The sequence below is a fragment of the Gymnogyps californianus genome, chromosome 11 (assembly GCF_018139145.2).
Source record: "Gymnogyps californianus isolate 813 chromosome 11, ASM1813914v2, whole genome shotgun sequence".
NCBI classification, from domain to species: Eukaryota; Metazoa; Chordata; class Aves; order Accipitriformes; family Cathartidae; genus Gymnogyps; species Gymnogyps californianus.
The window spans coordinates 1073216-1086526 of record NC_059481.1 but is presented as its reverse complement, the minus strand read 5'-3'; the positions used below and the strand labels follow the sequence as shown (position 1 = coordinate 1086526).

The window sequence follows — 13311 nt, the reverse complement described above, 5'->3', positions numbered from 1 at the left end:
AACATTTTAAAGACCCCACTGGAGGAGTCCAATTTTATTTAGATAAAAATCCTGTACAATTCAGAGCTACAATTGTTTTTTTAATCAGTAATGCAGACTTTTATAGCTACGTGCTCAAAAAAGAAGCAGCCTAGCTTGCGTACTGCTTTGGGTAAACGGTATTTTAATGATAAGCTTTATTAAAGAAGGAATTCTGCAATGAAGACAATTGCTGCTCTTCATCATACCCACAAGTGAGACATGAAGAAAGGACAGAAGCTCAGGAAGATTTTGACTTGCAAGGCAGAATTTTTCAGACCTGCATAGGGGAGAGGAGATTGACATCAGTCACTGTTCACACCTTCAACTGTCATTAGTTTGGGGGGGGGGGGAAGTGTTTTCCATGAGGGAACTCCAACTGCAGAGTCCCAGCTGCAGGCAGACCGACCCACCTTCCAATTATATTTAGATAAAAATCCTGCAGAAACTGCTTTTATGTCCCCTCTTCAGTGGGGGTTCAGAGTTCAAGCAGCAATCCTCTGCCAAGGTGATCCTTGCACTCCACCCCAAGCACCAGCTGCACGGATATTCTTCCTTTATCCTGCTCTCAACTGCTCCGCCCCAGCTCAGTAAACCATTGTCCGCAGACTCTAGCGAAGTCACCAATGTCCCACCTCCAACCAAGCTTGGCATCCCTCGCCATCAGTGACCCTTACGCCGACGTCCCACCAAAGCTGCTGCACGCCACGCTGCTGCGTGGGCACAGCGCACCCCAGACCCTGCCCTGGGGCCAGGTTTCCATCCCCGCTGCCCAAAAGCGAGTGACAAACCAGAAGAGCGGCTGTGTATAATTTTTCAGAGCTCTGTTACCTAGAAGTGTCTGTACTGTATCAAATCACGGGTCCGTTTACCTCAGCATCCTGTCTCAAGCAACAGTTCAAAGCAAACACTTAAGCACTTATGGTTTCCCTTCTAAACATCCTTCCAATCCAGCCATTTCTGGCTCTGGGGGATCTCTTGAGCCTTTCCCCAGCCCCCAATATCACCCCTCAGCTTTTCTGCTGCAAGTTAAGAGCATATCTTTTTCTGTTGTCCCCCAGTAGAAGGATGGTCAACTGACCTTCATTTTCTCTTGTCCCTGCAAGCCTAACACCCCTCCTAGCCTTTGCTGCTCTACAGCAAGGAAGGGCTGGAGAGCTTTAGAGGGAGAGCAGCATTAGACAGTGAGAAGTAAAGGACTCTGGTCCATCTACAACTTCCCAAAGAGAAAAGCCCAAGGCAGTTTTTCCAATTTACGAAGTTCGTTCGACCTACGATTCTATCTCAGTCTAAAAGCCATCAATAACATCTTCTGGTCCAATGTGAGGGGCATTTCAAGTGAGGTCTTGGCAAGGCTTGTCCTGGGCACAGTTAATAATTATCCAGCCTCTACCAGGGTACATAACTAAGGTGTTTCAACCAGCATTGCAACTATGTCAGCTAGGCCACATATCTTTAGTTTTCTTTTCCCTATCAAGGGTTAAACTAGGATTTACCCAATTGCTAAATCCAGATCAGTTATGCCCAGATCATTTGAAGAACCTGGAGCCCTCAGACTGCGAGACACCAGCAAATAAAACCAAGACTGCTTCTGGTTTGGCAGCAAGGCACCGATTTGTGCCTCAAATCCCACATTACCGAGCCGACAAGCTGCCTGCCGCAGGGTTAACCAGCCTGCCTCTCCCCATGTCACGGGGATTTCCAGGTACAGCGACTTCCTCCTCACCAGAGAGAGGATAGCACCGGGGTCTGGAGAACCACTAGAAGACATGTGACAACTCTGAATGATCATCTGGCAGACACACCAAAGACATGCAGGGAAGTTTTGCTCCAAGGGGCTCCTTTCTTTTGAGCAAAGGAGACTTTTGTAGGCAAGGTATGGCTGAGAACTGGCCTAAACAGTGGGTAGAAAGGGTGTGGGAACAGCCCTGCTCCCAGTCAGCAGCAACACTGTATTTTCTTTTTTTGGGGGGGTGGTTGCTTTTGTTCCTCAACTCTGCAAGCTACACACTTCCCCCCTGCAGAAAGCAGTCCACGTTCCCCTTATCAGCACAGCATGGAGCATCAGCGCAACTCACCATGATTGTTCCAGACACAGCTTAGAAGTCTGCATCTGCAAGAAAGAAGGGCAGAGCGTTAGGTTTCGGGGTGAACAGCATGCCGTTTCTCCCATCACTGCAAGCCCACCCCTGCTGGACACAGCCCCAGTGCAGCAACCAGAGAGCTGCCCATGCTTGGCTGCGCGCTTGCTGTAGCAGGCTGCGTCACCACGATGAGTCCCAACCACTATATCCTTCTTTATATTCACCAAATATAAAGCCAAAAATCACTGCATGACCCATCTCTTTCTACGCAAGTTCACCTAGAAAGAGACCAGAGTGCTCCACTAAGAGTCGTCAGACACAGCACAACCAAATACCCACAGATAATACCAAGGCAAGTCTTCCCTGTCTGCTATTAACGAACTCTTTCATGGGTACACATACACAGCCTTTTCAGCAGCCCAGCTGAAATTAAGTTAATTTTCCATCTATAGCACAAGACCTTCAAAATCCACCCCATTATAGCACCCCGTTTCCTAAGAAGGGGAACAGAGACACTGTGGATATAAATTAACGAGCTCTGGCTTCTGCACATGAACGGCGGCAAAGCTTGAAGAGGAAGGCACACAATACCCCATCGGAAAGACTGCGGCTCTCTGAAGGCAGAGTGGGCCACCCTGCAAACGTAGACGTCGTCCTTCTTGGGGGTGAATGGCACATACACCAGGCGCTCGAAATACCACTTCTCGTTGAACGACATGTCCGCGTACTTCACGCCGCTCATGGGCTCCCCATTCTTGAGGAGGGTGATGTCAATCTTCGGAGGGTGGAAACCACTCACGAAGCAGTTGAGGACGTTTTCCTCTCCAAGTGCGACATGTTTGCGGGAGTACACCTCCACCTTCGGTGCCGCTAGAGAAGAGGCTAAAGGGGTAGTGAGAAGCAGGTCTGCAGCGGGCACCGCCTCGGAGAAGCCAGGGCCCACCCACTCGGGCACGGTAACAGATACCGGGCCCCTCACAGCACTTCCCCCCCGGCTCACACCGGTACCAGGGCCCTCACCGCCCCCCTCCCCCGGTACCGGGCCCCTCACAGCACTTCTCCCCCGGCTCACACCGGTACCAGGGCCCTCACCGCCCCCCTCCCCCGGTACCGGGCCCCTCACAGCACTTCCCCCCCGGCTCACACCGGTACCAGGGCCCTCACCGCCCCCCTCCCCCGGTACCAGGCCCCTCACAGCACTTCCCCCCCGGCTCACACCGGTACCAGGGCCCTCACCGCCCCCCTCCCCCGGTACCGGGCCCCTCACAGCACCCCCCTCACCCCCAGCAGGGCCCTCCACGCCGCCCCGGGCACTCACCATGCGCCTCGCCCGGGCGGACCAGCGCTATCAGCACCAGGACCCCCACCTTCAGCGCCAGCTCCATGGCTGCCAGCCGCTTCGCTCCCCTGCTCTCACAGACTAGCCCGGCCCCCTCGCCCGCCGCCTTTTATAGCCGCTCTCGCGCGCGGCCAATCGCGGTGTGGAATTGCTCGCGCGTCATCAGTCTCCAGGCGCAGAGGGAGCTGAGAGGTTATGCGAGCTAGACGGTGCGCGCTGCGGGCAGCGTCGCTTTCGCTTTCGTTTTCGTTTCGGGCCTGAGGCACCGCCCGGGACTTGGCGGGCTCGGAGCCGCCCTGGTGGGCCCGGCAGCGGCTCTGCCCGGTGCCACGCCAGCCGGAGCCTCGCCGGCAGCCCGGCCGCGGGTGGGGCTGCTGCCGTAGCTGTGCCCCAGGCCCGGGCCAGCCCTGTGCTGGGGCCTTTCCCGCCCCGGGGCCTGCCCCACCTTCGGCCTTCCCCTCAGGGATGGAGGCATCAAAGGTGTGAGGTGGTGCCGCAGCCGAGCCTGGGCAGCCGTTCCCCCGGGGCCTTGAGCTGGACACGTGTGGTCAGGAACCCCTGCTGGGAGCAAGTCATGGCACAAGGTGCTCGCCAGGCTCCTGCCCCTCAGCAAAAGGGGGGTAAAAACCACCTTTCATGGGAGATTTTGCAGCCAGGGCTCGTACTGCGCCGACAGCCTACGCTGGTGCAGCCTGGCTGCCTTCCTTTCCGAACCTCAGTTTGCTCTCTTTCAAAGCCTGTGTGGGCGCGTCTCAGTCTGGTGGCTGCAAGGCTGATGGACTGACTGTCATTCGAGCACAGCACGTACTCCCTGACGTCAAACACAAGAACCTAAAGGTCAAAGAACGAGGTTTTCTGGTGCCTCCTCCAGAAAACCTGTGAGCACCAAAGCCCAGCTAGGCTAGGCACGCCTCTGAGTGGCCCTGTAACGCTGCTTGGAGGAGAGAAGTACAGCAGCTTTGAATAGCAGCATTAAGAAAACCAAGGTTAAAAAAGGAAAATGAACCAGTATTAAAGAGCACGTAGATATTTTATACACCTAGGAGCTTGTCTGCTTGTGGTCCTACAGGTCATGTACTGCTTATCTTTAGTCACTGTTTCACACTGGGGAGCAGATACGTGTATGTTGTCTTCTGTCCAGCTGTGTAAGGATTAAAAAGTTAAAAAACAACAGAGAAAAGAAAGGAAAGTCACTACTAGTGGGAAGAAAACAGCAGCATCATGGAGCTCCTCTGATGCTGGGCCCCTTTAAGACTTGCCTTCTTAATACATCCCATTTAAAAACCTAGCTTAAATCAATAAAGCACGTACAGAGAACATCCCCCACCCAAAGGCAGCAGGTAAATCAGCAGAGACTGAGCAAAGAAAAAACCTGTGAATGCTTGTTATCAATCCCCCCCGGACCAGCTCCAAGATGAGCTCTTGCTCGGTTTCCCGGCTGCCCGGTGAGCGGCGCCGGCGGCCACACAGCTGCCATGGAGTGTTTTCGCTGTGAGATAAGGGGACGCAGCTGCCGTCGGAGCCTTATCAGGGTTCTCAGGGCTCTCACAGAAATAAGCCCTAACTGCTGTGCTAGCAGCTGAGCTGGCATTGGGGGTCACTGCCTCGGAGCCCGACCCGCAGGCTAGTCTGGCTCTGCCCAGGTGAGCGATCCCCTTGGCTCCGGGAGGATTAATTAGACAAAGAGCTGATTGCAGGACATGGATCCTTTCTCCGCGCTGACACCCGGGCTCTCCCTGTTGGGACGGGAATCCCTGGAGGTGACTCTGGTGTAACCAGCAACGCCCAGCAGACTTTTCCCTGTAAAGAGAAGCTGAACCACGAGTTTCTTCCACATGACATTTCTAGAAGGCCGCGCTGATTTGGTTAGAACAGCCAAATCTTCCTCTTTTAGGGTGCTTCTGCTTTTAGTAGCAGAGAAAAATATTTAAGGAGTGGGTGAGGCCTGACATGACCGAGGTGCTCCCGGTGTTAGGGCGGACGAGGGCAGCCCACTCTGCTTCGTGGGACGCAGAGATTTACAGCATCTTCGCCTTTAGTTTTGCTCCCCTGTGCTTTCAACTCTACTGCTGTAAATCTCTGAGGCGCGCTTCCAGCCGGACCGACCACATCCTGCTGGTTTTCTGTCACCGCTCAGAGGGGTATTGCTTCAGAAAACGCCCTCGCTGGCAGGGAGCGACGAGAGCAGTGGAAGAACCTGGGCTGGGGTTTTCTGTGCCCCGAAAAAGGCAGGGGTTTGCAGTTTTACACCCCCTTTCGCGGGGGCGGGGGGGCCCCATTAAACCTCGCCCTCATCCCAGCTCCATCCCCACGCACCGCCAGCGGTCCCGGCTGCGTGGGCGGGGCCTAACCGAGGGGGCGGGGCGAAGGGACTGCGCAGGCGCGGAGGCGCAGTGGGCGCCGCCATGCTGTACGGCAAGCGCAGGCGCGACGGCGCGGTGCCGCCGGCGCGGCGGCGGCGGTCCGTAAAAGGCGGCGGCGGGGGCAGCCCGGCCCCGTAGAGGGAGGCGGGCGGCGCCGCGGCATGGCGGAGGGCGGCGAGCCGGTTGTGAGTGCCCGCCCTGCTCCGCCCTGGCGTGCTGCTCCGTCCCCGGGGCCGCCTCTCCTCCCGCTTCCCTGGGTCACGCCCCCCCCCCCCCCCCCCCCCCCCCCCCCCCCCCCCCCCCCCCCCCCCCGGTGGCGGTTGCCCCGGGGCTGCCTCTCCCGGGGCTGGCTCTCCCCGGAGTGGTCGGTACCGGAGAAGACACTGCCCTGGAGGTGCTGGTGGGGTGTCCTTCCCTACCTTGTGCTCGGGTGCTGCTCATGCCCCGGTAGTGGGGTGTTCACTCTGAAGCCTAATGGTCTCCCTCAGCGCCAGCCACACTGGTGCTGTTCCATGCCGGCATCCCTTGTGCTGGCGGGGGTCACCTCTGGGCGGCTGCAGCCCTCGCCCCGGCAGGCTTCAGCGGGCTCCTAGCCTGCGCTGAGCCAGCAGGTCTTGCCCTCGCTGGCAGTGCTGGTGGCTCCTGGTCTTCCCTTTCCAGCTATGGAGCAGCTGTGAGCCCTGGGGGCTGCCTGGCACCACCACTGGGGTGGGGGGGAGGTTGGGTGCCCCCCACTTTGGGACCATGTTAGGGTAACCTCTCCCTTAGTGGGGACCCTGCTGCTTTCAACTCCAGATCCTTGAGGACTACCTGCTGGTGGAAGATGCGCCTCTGCTGGAGGAGATGGCCGAGGAGGATGAAGAGCTCGACCTGTACAACGAGATGACTTTTGGGTTAGGTAAGATCTCAGGGGAGCCCCAGTATTGGGGAGATCAGCCAGCACCCAACAGGAGGATGGAGGTGGGGGGGTGAGGAAGGTGTCCTCCAGCCTGGTGAGGAGCTGGGTTGGGAGCAGGGCCCCCGGTGGGTGCTGCCCAGGCTCTCACCCACCCTGATGTGCTCTGCTTCCTCCTCCAAGACCGAGACTCCACTGAGGAGGATGCTGCAAAACCCCTGATGCCTCCGGAGATGAGCCCTGAGCTGGCCGTAGCGGTGGCAGAGGAGACCGAGGTCAGGGAGGAACTGGGGCTCGGAGTGGCTGAGCAGCTGGAGGAGCTGGGAGAGCCCCAGGAAGAAGGCGGGATGGAGCCGGAGGCTGAGCAGGTCAGCTCCGAGTTGGAGGAAGAGGAGCTGGGGACTGAGGAACAGGAGGAAGACCAGGAGCCCTGTGAGGAGCCCAACGACCTGGGAGACCCGGCAGTGATGAGAGCCGTGCAGAGCAAACCCACGCTGGAGGTGACGCATGAGCGGAGAGGGAGGGGACCCACGCCTGGCCAGCAGGCAGAGGGGCTGGCGGAGACCCACTGCTCCCCCTTCCATCCCCATGCCTGTGGGTCCTGCCCCCATGGAGGGCACCGGGAGTAGTTTGGTCCCTGCCCAAGGGAGGATGACCCGCCGTGCCAGGGCTGAGTACGTGCCTGTAACCTCTTCTTTGCTTGCAGAGCCAGGACTCGGCGGTACTGGACAGCAGGATTGGTGCTTGCTGGGCAGAGTTCGGCAAAGAGGACGTGGTAAAAATGTCCCCTCCCACCCAGTGACGAGGCTGAGTGGCCCCTGCAGTGTCCCCTGCCCCTGTCCTCCTGTCCTCCTTCCCCGTGCTGACCATCTCCCTGTCTTCCAGCTGGCAATGGATCCTGCGGTGTGGGGCTCCTGCCCCGGCAGCATCCCGCCCCACCACGTGCTGGAGGTGGGTACCCACAGCCAGGCCCTCGGGGAGCGGCTGAGGGCTCCCCGGTACCCTGGGCCAAGGGTCATGCAGGCGATTTGGGGTGACTGGGGGACCTCCAAAGCCTCGTCACGGGTCTGGAGGTGCACGGATGTGTCTCTTGGGTGCCAAGGCTGTGGGCGGAGGTGCCCACCCTAAGCAGAGTCTTGGTTTGAAGGTAAAGCTGTTGAGTTTGGGGGGAGTGGGACCCCATGCAGGGTGTCCCTGTGGGTCCCCTGCTGTTGCACGCTGCCAGGATGGGAGCCTGGCTGGTGCATGGTCTGGTTGAGCGATGACTGAAGGTTTTGGTGAGCTGGCCAGTGCTGGGGAAGTTAAATTGTTCCCAGTTGGGCCCCGTTCCCATCTCCTGCTGCCTCCTCCCTGCAGGATAAAGCCATCCTCCAGGTCCTGGAGAGGCCCCCACCCTCCACCAACATGGCCCTCGACTTCCTTGGCTCCCCAGTGCAGAGGGGCTATGGGGGCTCTCCCCAGCTCAAGCGCCCTGACTTAAGACTGATGTCCTCCAAGTCCTTCCCCCAGCGCTTTCTCCGGCAGGTAACAGGTTTCGGGGGGCTCTTGCATCCCCTCTTTCTCTGCCCTCCTCTCCCCAGAGGTGCAGCCTTGAGGACAGGCCTGTCCTAGCGACACCTCCCGTCTCCTGCCCTGCAGCAGTCGTCGCTGATGCCTCGCTCCCCGTGCTCCCCTCGGCCCTTCACGCCAGCTCGCAGACCCTCTCCACTCTTCGCTTCTAAGCAGGTAACGCAGCGGGCTGCGAGCCACCACCGTGTCCCCTCTGAGGTAGCCCTGGAGCGGAAGGGGATGGGGACAGTGCCTCCCCAAAGCTCTGCCGTCCGGGGCAGACTTTGCAGCTCTGTCTAATCCTGAGCACCCATCTCCTGCATCTTGCCGACGGGGGAAAGTGGAGCCACTGGTGTAGCCGTTGCTTCATAAATCTATTTGTCCTGATGTCCCCACGGAACCTGTACCGGGCATGGTGTTGTGCTTGGTGTCATGCTGCAGCACTGGTGATGGACCTGGGGCACCCAATCCCTGGTGACACTTGGGTCCCCTCACCTTGCTCAGCTGTAGTGGCAGGATCCTGGGGGGTATCGCCTTGCTGTGGTGCCCCACGCGTCCCCTCCGTGCAGGGAGAGGGTGGCCCCTGCGAGGATGGGAGCCAGAAGCCAGCATGGAGCTGGCAGACCCCTCGGGGACCCTGGGAGGGGAAGGCTCAGACACTTGATCGCTTCTCTCTCTCTCTCTCCAGACCACAGGGTACGCATCTCCGACCCCTTTCCGGCCCATATCACCCAACATCAGCAGTCCGCCACGGCCTCTCGCCATGCACTTCGGTCCCATGTCTCCCTCTTTGGACCCTGCTCTCTTCTTCAGTCCGTCGGCCAGCGGCCAGCTGAACCTCAGGTAGCAGGGTGGCGAGCGGGGTGCCCAGGTGGGACCGGAGGAGCCGCACAAAGCAGCTGGGGGGGTGTCCCCCTCTGGGGATGGCTCTAGTGTGGGTGCTGAGCCCCCTGACCCCCGTCTGGTCTCCTTTGCAGCGTGCCCAGCCATATGACCCAGCTGCACCCCCAGCACCAGCGGATCCTGACCCAGCGGCAGCAGCAAGGCGGGCAGGCACAGAGGTAAGGGGGTGACCCCGGGAGCTGCAGGGTGGTGGGGAGGCTCTGGGCAGTCACAGCAGGCTGTGATCTTCTCCTGTGCCAGCATCTCCCCCAAGAAGCTGTGGTCTCCTAAAGTGGACCCTTATGCTGGGCTGATGACCTCCAAGGAGAAGGACTGGGTTGTCAAGGTGGAGATGATCCAGCTGCAGAGCGAGAACATGGATGATGACTACTACTACCAGGTGAGCTCCTGCCGGCAGCACCAGTGGCTTATTCTCAGGGCTGGGACTTCATCTCTTTGGGAGCTGGAGGGTGCCAGGGCTTGTGGTGCCTTCCCTCCTGGCTACGCCTGTCATTACAGACGTACTACCACCGGCTGGAGCGCAAACAGGCGGAGGAGGAGCTGCTCGGCGGGCGCAACAAGCAGGAACCCCCCAAGTTGGTCACGCCGTTCATCCAGAAAGTGGAGACGTATGACTCCGGTGAGGGGCTGGGGCGGGCGGCGGGGGGGCCGGACGAGAGGTTGCAGGATGTGGTCTCACCGTATCCCATCTCTCTTCCAGTGGTGCGCATCGCAGGCTCGCTGGGCCAGGTCGCGGTGTCCACCTGCTACAGCCCTCGCCGGGCCATCGATGCTGTGCACCATGCCCTTGTGGAGGAGGTAGGTGAGGGGAAGCCGGGCTAGTTGGTGCCTCAGATGCCTGGGGATGCAGCTCTGAGCCTTCCCCAGGCCCTGGAGCAGCTTTAGCAGGAGCTTTGGGAGCTGCTGTGACCGAGCGTGGGTGCTGCTCCGAGCCATGGGATGGGGCACGCAGTTGGAGGAGGTGCCGCCTCGGCGGTGGCAGCTTGTCCCCTGCCAAGGGGTGGGATGGGGCTCCGGGTAGTCGGAGCCGGCCGTGGCCTCCCCGTGGGATTGCTCTGTATCCTGAAGCCGCCTCTGATCCCCAGGGAGCAGCTGGCCCAGCGCTCTGCCGGCGGCGGTGTCTGGTGCTGGCTGTAACTGTTGTGCCTTCCTTTCTCCCCTCCTGAAGGCTGCGGGGAGCCACCGGCTTCGGGCGCTGCACAGGATCGAGAAGGTGAGCGAGCCGCAATTTGGGGTAGGGCGGAATGGTGCAGACGCTCGGTTTTCATCTGAGGAGCTCTGTGAGGGGACACCTTACCTGGGCAGGGATCCTGGATAACCAGTTGGTAGAAGATTCTCCAAGCTGCTCCCTTACCCTGTGCCATTTCTCCAGCTCTTCCTGCAGCTGCTAGAAGTGGAGGAGACGCAGCGGAAGATGTCCCTGGCCCCGGAGGAGCAGCAGCCCTGCTGTCAGGAGCAGAAGAGCCAAGAAGTGGAGCGTATCTACCAAGCCTTGAAAATCAGGGCTTGCAGCAGCGAAGAGTGAGTTTGTGCCATGGGGAGAGGGGAGCAGGCAGCATGTCCTGGTCCTCGCGGGGCTCAGATGGTCATGGATGAGTAGTTCTGGGCAACAGGGAGGATTGGATCCTGTCCTCCATGTGTCACCGTGGCCTGTGCTGACCCTGCCCGTGAGCCTTGTCCTCCCCTGGAGCCGATGCTGGTCCTTCTGGATGGACAGAGATGATACAGGTCCCTCAGGATCTGTGCCAATGGAGCCTTCATCCCCAGGGAGGCAGAGGATGAATTCCTGCAACTCCTGTGTGTGCGGAAGGGCAAGAAGCTCACAGCCCGGCTGCTGCCCCACCTGACCTGGGAGCAAGCGGAGAAGATCCTGCTGACCATCACCCACCACCTGCCCTTCCTCATGAAGAAGGACGTGTTGGACGAGGCGAGCACCTCCAGCCAGGGCAGGGGCATCCTGGGCTGCCTCCTTCCCCTGTCTGCTCTTGCTGGGGGGGCACCCTGGGCAATGGGGGGGCCCCATCTTGCTGGATCCCAGCGTGGTCAGGTAGCTGGTGGGGTTGACATGAGACAGGAGCCTCTTTCCTTCCCTGGGGAGGAGGAGAAAGGTCTCCAGGAGTGGTTAAAGCAGTCCTGGTGGCAGTCCCCCCCCGGGGGGGTGCAGTGTTTGCCTTTGCGTCCCCCCCAGGTGCTGGGGTGGGGCTCAGGGATGGGGCTGTGGCCGTGATGGGTCGAATGGTCTCAGATCCCTGCTCTCCCCTCTGCTCTGCCCAGTCTCTCCCCCTGCTCTACAGCCCGTTGAACGAGGTGGTGGGCAGGATGACCTTCAGCAAACTCATCGAGGTCCTGCAGGAGATGACCAGGCCTCTGCCTGAGTCCCCTGAGCTCCCTCTCACCATGGCCTTGAAGAACCAGGTATGCGACCCTGAGGAGGGCAGAGCCTTGTGGCGTCTCCAGGGTGCTGCTGCCGCCGGCTGTGACACTCCTCCTGGTGCTTCCCTGCAGTTTGGGATCTCCTTGCTCTACTCCCTGCTGAGCCATGGTGAGAGGCTGCTGTCCTCCGACACACCACTGGAGCCACGCAGCGGGGACTTTGAGACGTGGTGAGGGGCTGTGTGAGCAGCGGGGTTGGGGTTCGCCAGCCGGTGGGGCACTCACCCCCTGCGTTGATGCCCCCAGGACAGACACGGTGTTCCTGGTCGCCCGGGAGCTGTCGCAAGTGCCCAAGGCCTCGCTGGTGGAGCCTCTCTTCTTGCCCAGCAACCTTCTCTCCCTCTTCTGCCGCTACCTGGACAAGCAGACCGTCCACCACCTGGAAGTCAAGATGGAGTGAGTACCGCCTGGCATGGCTCCCTGCCTCTCCTGGGGATCCCCCGGGAGAGGAGCAGCGGCCAGCATCGGGGCCTCACTGCTGCTGTCCCCTTGGGGACCCCGTTGGACACAAGTCTCCAAACCTCTACCGGGCTGAGCTGATCCTTGCGGCTGTGCTCCGGCTTCTCTCTCTGGGGCAGGTTGGCATCAGCTGCCGGCAGTGCGAGTGTGACAACCTGATGCTCCGACCTCGTCCTTTCCCCGCAGGTGCTCCCCGCTGCCGTCGGAGGCTGCCATGCCGTGCTGAGCGCCGGGAGCCAAGGATGGGAGCCGGGGCTGGTGGTGCCGGGAACGGGCAGGGCCCGATGCTGTGACTTTGAGTTTCGAAGCGAACACTTACCCTGGTGCGGGGCACTCTGGGTGAACCGGGCACTGGCAGGGCCGGCGCTCGAAGGCTGATGCTGACCTGCCCCGGTGCCTGGGAGCACAGCACGGGGAGGCGGGTAACTTATTTTGGCCTCGCACCCAGCAGCGGTGAGCGCCAGATCACGGCGGGTGTCGAGGCAGGGTCTGCACAGGGGCGCTGGGAGCACCTGGGGGTGAGTGACTTTGTGTACAGCACTTGAAATAAAATAAAAAGGTGATTAACGAGCTCCTCCGCCTCCTGTGGGCAGCTTCTGCTGTAAGCACAGGGGTTCCAGAGGCATCATCCGGCTATGGAGACCCCTGGTTGGGGATGGTGGCGATCTGAGCGCACAGTAAAGGGGAAGGAGAAGCAGGGAGGGATGTGCAGAGGACCCAGAAGGAGGATAAAGGAGGACGGAGGAGAAGGCAAAAGGGAGCAGAGGGGATCAGAGGACCCATGCGGCTGGTGACAGAGGGGAATTGAGCCCCCAGGGAGAGGAATGGGCTGGAAGAAAAGGGATGTGGTGGGGGAGATGGGGTCAGAGCTTGCCCTGAGGGGAAAGGAAAGGTCTGTGCACGCAGGAGGGCACATCTGGGTGCACACGGGGAGGATGTGGGGGATCTTGAACACACATGGGTGGGTAATAAAGCACCTCTTCTCTCTGCTGAGCTCTCAAAGGCTAATTAGTCTAAAGGCTTGCAGACGTGGTCATCATGAAGTTCCTTGAAGCATCTTGAGCCACTTTAACTGACCATGACCACCCCAAGTTGACCCTCACTGCTGCATCTAGGGGTGAGGGCGTGCTTAGGTGTAACGTCTGGTTTCACTGTAGAAATCTTTGTGGCTCCTGCCTGGCTAATATGGTGGGATTTCCCCTAACCCTGTGGACCACCTGAACCTGGGGCACCTATGCTTAAGCACCTGGATGTCCATCCGGAGGTCTA

General features: G+C 59.7%; 2 protein-coding genes across 2 annotated transcripts; one reads left to right on the top strand and one right to left on the bottom strand.

Moving 5' to 3' along the window:
* Positions 1-3503, bottom strand: B2M (beta-2-microglobulin). Its single transcript, XM_050903527.1, has 4 exons — positions 3421-3503; positions 2694-2984; positions 2097-2131; positions 1-298 (listed from the first exon to the last, which is right to left on the bottom strand). The coding sequence occupies exons 1-3, from the start codon at positions 3485-3487 to the stop codon at positions 2118-2120; spliced, it is 372 nt and encodes a 123-aa protein (XP_050759484.1). The 5' UTR covers positions 3488-3503; the 3' UTR covers positions 1-298; positions 2097-2117.
* Positions 3504-5965: 2462 nt separating this feature from the next.
* On the top strand, positions 5966-12598 carry PATL2 (PAT1 homolog 2). The gene is made up of 19 exons (XM_050903295.1): positions 5966-5989; positions 6600-6702; positions 6883-7199; positions 7406-7474; positions 7585-7650; positions 8056-8223; positions 8338-8424; positions 8936-9090; positions 9225-9308; positions 9391-9529; positions 9649-9769; positions 9851-9948; positions 10319-10363; positions 10523-10671; positions 10918-11077; positions 11425-11565; positions 11656-11753; positions 11830-11979; positions 12229-12598. The coding sequence occupies exons 1-19, from the start codon at positions 5966-5968 to the stop codon at positions 12266-12268; spliced, it is 2214 nt and encodes a 737-aa protein (XP_050759252.1). The 3' UTR covers positions 12269-12598.
* Positions 12599-13311: the final 713 nt, after the last annotated feature.

Excerpts from the sequence above, each read along its gene's own strand:
- B2M (XM_050903527.1), bottom strand. The coding sequence starts at position 3,487 with ATGGAGCTGGCGCTGAAGGTGGGGGTCCTGGTGCTGATAGCGCTGGTC. Across the intron at positions 2,985-3,420 it reads CCGCCCGGGCGAGGCGCATG|CCTCTTCTCTAGCGGCACCG; the intron begins GTGAGTGCCCGG and ends CTACCCCTTTAG.
- PATL2 (XM_050903295.1), top strand. The coding sequence starts at position 5,966 with ATGGCGGAGGGCGGCGAGCCGGTT. Across the intron at positions 9,530-9,648 it reads ATGATGACTACTACTACCAG|ACGTACTACCACCGGCTGGA; the intron begins GTGAGCTCCTGC and ends CTGTCATTACAG. Across the intron at positions 9,770-9,850 it reads AGTGGAGACGTATGACTCCG|TGGTGCGCATCGCAGGCTCG; the intron begins GTGAGGGGCTGG and ends TCTCTCTTCCAG.